Consider the following 7,121-nt stretch of genomic DNA (forward strand, 5'->3'; position numbering starts at 1 on the left):
ATGGCCGATTCCTCGGCCCCGCACCCATCGCGCGTCCTCGCCGGCCTGAGGGGCGATGCCATCCGCCTTCGCCTCCTCTCGCGCCTCTGGAACTCGGCCACCGACCGCGGCGCCTCCTCATCCTCGTCCGCGTCGTCGATCTCCAACGCAGCTATGCCCGCGGCCCTGAGCCCGGCCCGCATGTGGCGCGCCAGCCTCGAGAGCTCCTGGTCCTTCGTCCTCCTCGCAGCCTCGCTCATACTCGCATCGCTCTTCGCCTTCTACTGGTTCCTACGATTCAACCTCTCCCAAGGCTCCTCGAAGCAGACAAACTCGCTCTGGCAGCTCTCAAACGACCTCAACGCCGACAGCAACATCAGCTACGGCGAAGTCGAGCTCGACAGCGACGAGTACGAGGCAGAGGCAGAGGCAGACGCCGCCGCCGGAGGAAAACGCCCCTGCTACCTCGGCGGACATCGCGCCCGCGCAGGCCTCCGAAGGCTCGTCGGACGCGACCCCACGGCGGGCACCTTTGCCGCAGGCATTGCTGCTGCTTCAAAGAGGAGCAGCAGCGTCATTCGCATCGTCAGCTCCGATCCCACCAGCAATCTCTGCGACAACCCGCTCCAGCTCGAACTCGAGCCCCAACGCCGCACCCTCATCCCCTCGGGCCCCTTTGCCTCTCCCCCAGCCGCGACCGCCAGCGCGTCCAGTACAGAGGGCATGGCCGCTGCCACCAGCTCCTCGGCGGCAGCGACGACGTCCACGGCCGCGGCTGCGACGCCTGCACGCCGCTCTTCGTCCTCGGGCCCTCCCGCGCCCGGTCGGAGGAGGCGCGAGAGCGGACGTCTATCGGGCGCAGCGGCCAAGGGGTCTGCCGCGATCCGCTCGCCTTCGATCGATGCGACCCGCTCTGGACGCTCCAAGCAGGCCGGCTCGGACAAGGCGGCAGCTTCGAGCCCGCAGCTGCGGCCGCGTCAGCTTCCCCTGCTCATCAACGTCGAAGGGTCGGCCAGGCGAAAGGGCTCGGCCAAGAATGCTTCTTCCACTACCGCAGACGACGAGTGGACCGATGAGGTGGTGCCCGAGCACGAGGGCGGAGCGGCCCAGGGCGAGGACGACGCCAGCAGCATGGCCAGCCCCAGCGTCGCTTCCAACCACTCGTTCGTCTCGGCCTCGTCGGGCCACCGCGCGCGCGGCATGGCGGGGCGCGACGCCAGCAGCCCGATACCCTCGCCGGCGTCGTCGACGGTCCCGCTGCCCGGGCGCATGTCGTCCATCCTCAAAAAAGAACCGCAGGCTTTCCGTTCGGGCCTCCTCTCGCAGATCGACATCTCCTACAGCCTCGTACAGCGCTCGGCTTCGCTGGCCAACATCCACAGTCCCGGCGGGCAGCAAGGCGCCGACGCTGACCAGGCCTCTGCAGCAGGCCACGCACCACCGCCGCCGCCCTACTCGGCCGCCAGCCCCGCAGCGTCCCCGCTGCCGCCCCACGCCATGAGCCTGCCTTGGCTGCGTCGACCCTCGAGGCAGATCAAGCTGATCGAGCCCGACTGGAGCGAGCACGCCGAAACGCACGACCGGGCGCGCGAGCGCCTCGAGACGGCGGCCATGGTCGCCGCATCCGGCAGGCGCTCCGCCAGCTTCGATCTGGGCTTGCTGCATAACAGCCCGCTGGCCGGCGCCGGCGCCAACGGACTAGGTTTCGTGCCGGGCATCGGTGGCGGTGGCGTCGACGACTGCGGCAAAGACGACGATGCCGACGAGTTCTGGTTTGAGCGCTTCACGCCGAGCACCGCTGCGGCTGGGCGGGACTGGGACTGGCGCAAGCGGAGAGCGCGCAATGCTCGCAACGCCGCCTTGACGGCCGCTCTCGAAGGCCAGGCGGAAGGCGTCGCCGGTGCCTCTGCTCTCGGTGGCGCACAACTCGACGTCGATGGGCTGCAGCCGCAGAACGCGCCACCGCCGGCGGTGCCCGGCCTCGTGGCCAAGACGGATGTGCAGCTGCAAAAGGGCCAGGATGCGGGGTCCCACGCTACAATCAAGAGGACGGCTTCGCCGCGCAGGCAGATGCCCCTGGCTCCCCTCATCTCCTTTGCCGACGACGAGCTGCCACGCCGGCCGAGCCTGACGATCGATACCAGCCGGGACGGCGGCAGCGATGCGCAGTCGGCGAGGCGCACCTCATCTTCCGGCTTCCTCTCGCCGCGCCGCTCGAGCGGAAGCCTCGTGTCGCCTACGGAGGACTCGAGCCAGCTGTCGCCGCGCTCGAAGCCTCGCGACGACCAATCACTGTCCGACCCGACGGCGTTTCTGGCATTCGCGTCTGCTGCGGGAACGGGCACGCTCAACAGCGCGATTGCATCGGCTGGCGCCACCAGCCCGACATCGAAAAGGAGCGGCAGCGCCACCGCCTCGCTCAAGCGCAACGTCAGCAAGATGATGCGCCGGAGAACGTCGGCCAACGACGCCATCCAGGCCCACGACAGCCTCGGCCTCACCTTGATCCCTGCGGCGTCGATGAGCGACGAGAGCCTGGTGGAGAGCCGGAGGTCTCTTGACGATCTGACCGAGCCCCGGACCTCGATCGGGTCACGCAGGGCCTCGGACACCGCAGGCCCGTCGCCGTCGCCGTCGTCATCGTCGCTCTCGTCGGCGCGCAAGGTGCTCAACTCGAGCAGCAGCGAGGGTTCCATTGGCTCGCTCAGCGTACCGAACCGCTTCAGCAGCCTCGGGCGCAAGGTCAGCCTGGGCGAGCTGCGCGGCTTGCGGCGGGGCTCGAGTCCGCTCGCCGACCTGCGGCAGGGCTCTCCGGGCGTCGAGCTGATCTCGTCAAACGAGGTGCCGGCAGGCACGCCCGAGGCAGAGAGGGAAGCCTACCTTGCGCTTCTGGGCATGTCGAGCGGCCAAGGCGGATCGGCTCCGCGCAGCAGTGCGGACGCCTACGGCGTCGCTCCTGCGCGTGAGGACGGCGATCGAAGCGGAAAGACGGATGCTGGCGTCGTCAGCTCTGGGTCTCCAGTTGCGGCCGAGCTTGTCGGCCCCTCTTCATCGACGACCTCACCAAAGCGGTCCCGGCGTTCCGGGAGCAGCAGCGGCAGCAGCGTTGGTGGCTCGAGCACTGCCGATTCTGGCTCTATCCGGCAAAGGGCTGCGGCGGCGCTGACCCTTTCGCAGGTCACGGAACCTCACACGGATCTGCGGGTCGACGTGTCTCCGGCGCGGCTCAAGACGTACCAGCGATCCGCCGAGGAGGCGATGACGAGCCCGTCGCCTCTGAGCCCGCTGGGTCGCGAGTCGGACAACTCGTCGGTGGGCGCCATGCTGGCTGCGGCTTCGTCGTCGAGCCCTCCTGTAGCCAAGACCAAGGTGCGGTCTGGGAGCCGGTCGAGCATCCTCAAGAGCGCGGGCGGTGCGCGCAACGATCTGGATCGCACCTCGAATCGCGCGCGACGCAGCTCACGCACCAGCTCCATCTCGTCTTCGTCGACCTCGACTACGACGGGGGCAAACGGATCCATCAGGAGGTCTGCGCCGCACCTCCGCGCGCCCAAGCGCGACACGGCGCCGGTGCCGATGCTGCAGCCCGAGCCTGCGCCGATGGGCATGGCGGCACGGGCGCGGTCGGCGAGTCTGTCGAGCAACGGCAGCCGGAGCAGCAGCAACGCGAGCCGGAGGGACGCGCTGGGCGCGCTGACGAGCCTGGACAGCGCACTGTCGTCGCGGTTCAGCTCCAAGTGCAACACGCCCGACGAGACGTCGTCGCGGCTGGGCGATCCATTCGGCATGACGCCCATGTCGCCGTCTTTTTCCAGCAGCTCGATGGCATCGGTGCTGCAGACGTCGGCGTCGAGCCCCGATCTGCAGCGTGACGGCAGCCGCGGCGGCGGTGGCCCAGGTGGAGCGGTGGACGGCAAGGCCAAGGCATCGACCCGGCCTTCGTCGCCGCCTCCCAACATGCCGCTGCCTTCGCTGCCCGTTTCGAGCAGCAGCGGCGGGATCGAGGACGACTCGGTGCGCGAGGCCGTTGAGCGGGGCGAGCGGGCGAGGAAGGAGCGCAGGAGACGCTCTGGGTCTCACCCGCAGGCGCTGGTCTCGCCACGCTCGCCGCACGAGCAGCGTGAGCCGCAGCAGCAGTCGCCCAGGGTTGGCGACCCAGCGGGTGCTGCCGATGCAACGACGGCGTCAGCCTCGGTCATGGCATCGAGCAGCTCGGCGCCCGCTTTGGCCGCGGGAAAGCAGCGCAGGATGTCGACGTCGGCGCCTTCGTCGCGCGCCGGGCCCAACGGCGGCGATGCCAACGGCAGTGGCGGCAAAGAACGGCTGGTGGGTGTTTTGTGAAGATGGGCGTAGGCAGGACGGGATATCGCGATAATAGAGCATCCCATCACCTCACCTTTGACAGAGACGGAAAGAAGCGGGGTATGCCGCGTGTGGTACGGTGTGTGTGAGTGCGCTGAGCTGAGCTTGGCTTGGCCAGGCGGCGGGCAGGAAGGGAGGAGTGATCGGTGAAAACGAGCGACAGCCCTCATTGAATCGCGACGGTGCGCGGCAGCGAGGGCAGGTTTGATTGAGACCCAATCAGGCTCGTCGCTGGCTCGGCCGCATTCAACGTCTACCAGGCGGCCGGGAGCCTGCCAGCGAGGCTGCCTGCCAGTCGGCCGGTTTGCCGGTCGGTGGGCGTTTGTCACCTGCGCAGGGCCTGAGCTAGGCCGGCCCGGCCTGCCAGGGCGACCCCCCGTCCCCCGTCCCGAGTGTCGCCCGCGCCGGTTCTTCTTTTTCCTCTCTCTCTGTGCTGGCTGCCCGAGGCAGGCAGGCAGGCAGGAGGCGTGGCAGCTGATGGTGATGATGAAAACCCAGCGACAGAGGCCGAGGCCGAGGCCCAGGCCCCCGTGCCCAGCTGGCGCGGGCGGATCTGCCGCCCCTCTCGCTGGTCGCCGTCTAGCCTAGCCTAGCCTAGCCTAGCCTGGCCTGCTTCTGCCGTGCCCTGAGCTCCTGGTGCCCTACACTCTCCGTACCCGCATCTTACCGCAGGGCACCCGCACCCGCCAGGCCGCACCCGGGCCACCCCGCCTGCCAGACGCCACGACGTCGACTTCGACGTGGCCAGCCAGACCAGCGCTTGGCCCAGCTTGGCCTGGCCGCTTCTGGACCTACCTGCCTGCTCTGCGTGCCCGCCCGCCCGACGTCGCCGGCCTCCTCTGCCTCTGCTCCGCTGGCCCAGGCCCGGCCTTTTCCTCCCTCCCCCTCCCAGAACCAAGCCAGCCTGCCTGCCCCCCCGGCGAGGCAGTGGGCCAGCCAGCAGCAGAGAAGCTGGACCATCTCGTCTGAAAATTGAAAAAAAAAGGCCGCCCAGCGCACGACCGCACGAACGCACGCACGCACGCACGGGCAAAAGGCAAGCCTGCCTGCCTGCCTGCCATACCAGGCAGCCAGCTAGCGAGCAAGCCCAGCTGGGCGGTCAGGCAGGCACACGGACGGACGCTGGCTTTCATTTGGGTGTCTGTCCCTCTCGGCGGCGCCCCCGTCGCCCAGCTGGGTCGGCCTGGGCCTGCCTGACCTGTCGAGCGCCAGCAGCAGCAGCAGCAGCAGCAGCCGCCGCGACGCCGCGCCCGCCAATGATCCAGCATCGACGACGACCTCCCGACGGCACGACTCTGCTGGGACCGCCCCGACCGCCCGCCCGGCCGCCTTGCCTGCCTGCCGCGCACCGCACCGCACCGCACCGCACCGCACCGCACCGCACCGCACCGAACGCACCGAACGCACGCCGCCTGGCTCCTCCTTCTCGTTTCCCCACCTCCTTCCATCGCATCCCCCGCCCTCGTCATCATTGCCACCACCACGCGACGACAAACGACGACGACGACGACGAACACCATCTCCATCACCACCACCACAGCCCGTCACACGACGCGACTTTCCTCCCTTCCTCCCTCTCTCTACCTCTCTCTCGCTCGCCCCTCTTCCGTGCCCCTCCTTTGTCGTCTCGGCCCGACTCCCTTGCCCATCCAGCCTGCAGCGGACCGCCGTCGACGTCACCCGTCATCCGGACTTTGACGCGCAGCGCGTGCCCGCACGCTCCGGCCCGCTTTCTCGCTCGACGCCTCGGTTCAGCGACCGCCCATCCGCCTCCCGCGGCTCGCCGTCGTCGTTTCCCATCCGCCGGCCACCTGCTCCCCGCGTTGCGCAACTCGCTCCTCGGCAGCTCACACCTTCACTTGATCTCGTCGAGGCGCACAGCAGGCTCCTCGTCCGTCTGGCCCCTTCGCCTTCCGAATCAAACGGACAGCCGCCGTAGGACGACACCTCAGCTGCCGCCGATCCGCTCGCGTCGGCCGCCGCGTCCTCGCCGCCCCCTACGCTCCTTTCAAATCGGTCCCTCGCCAAGGCATCCACGACGTCGCTGTCACCGACCGCGTCTAGCTGCTCTCGGGAACGCTTCTGAGAGGTCGCATCCGTTCAGCCGCTAGTCGGTCGAACAACTCAAAGGTGCGCCAGCAGACGCTCCAGCCAGCACTGCAGCAGCAGGATCACTCCGTTAGCTGCACACTGCGCCGACGACTTCGCCCTCGTTTCGGCACCACCATCTCCACCACGAAGTAGTCGGCACTAGATCGCCCTACCTCGCCGTGGCTTCCGTCGACCCTATCCGACGCCAGACGAGATCGAGCGAGCGAACTAATCCAGCTCCTTCTCGATCACGCTCGCCGACCACCGCCTCCGCCGGTCGACGAATCCATCCGCGACCTACATCCACGCGACTTCGCTCGTCGTCGTCCGGGTCCAGCTGTCACCGCCCCCAGGACCACTGACGCCTTGCAATGTCCAGCATGTACAACCACCGCAACCCGAACGCATCGCAGGGAGCACAGCCCGGCGGCCCGCCCCCTCCCGGCGCTGGCGGCCCTTCTTCGCAGGCAGCGGCGGCGGCGGCAGCTGCAGCCGCAGCAGCGCAGGGTCAGCATCCCGGCCAGCCTCCGGCAGGCGGACTCGGTGCTCCTTCTTCCGCCCCGCCGCCGGGCGCACAGGGTGGACCTCCCGGCTCGCCGCCGCCGCCGCTGCTGCGGCTGCTGCTGCCGCCCAGAATGCCAGCTCCGGACGCCTTTCCGACCTGCTCGATTTCGTCAAGCACGAGTTTG

General features: G+C 69.0%; 2 protein-coding genes across 2 annotated transcripts in view; both read left to right on the forward strand.

The window, feature by feature from the left end:
- PFL1_06572 (uncharacterized protein) lies at positions 1-4,320 on the forward strand (the record flags this gene model as incomplete). The annotated part of the gene is made up of 1 exon (XM_007884115.1): positions 1-4,320. The coding sequence occupies one exon, from the start codon at positions 1-3 to the stop codon at positions 4,318-4,320; it is 4,320 nt and encodes a 1,439-aa protein (XP_007882306.1).
- A 2,483-nt stretch (positions 4,321-6,803) lies between these two features.
- Positions 6,804-7,121, forward strand: part of PFL1_06573 (uncharacterized protein) — a gene marked incomplete at both ends in the record, with an annotated part of 3,114 nt that continues 2,796 nt past the window's right edge. The window contains one exon of the mRNA XM_007884116.1: positions 6,804-7,105. Coding sequence (XP_007882307.1) covers positions 6,804-7,105 — 302 coding nt within the window. The remainder of the gene's footprint in view (positions 7,106-7,121) is intronic.

Source organism: Pseudozyma flocculosa, assembly GCF_000417875.1.
Source record: "Pseudozyma flocculosa PF-1 unplaced genomic scaffold scaffold00027, whole genome shotgun sequence".
Lineage (NCBI taxonomy): Eukaryota > Fungi > Basidiomycota > Ustilaginomycetes > Ustilaginales > Ustilaginaceae > Pseudozyma > Pseudozyma flocculosa.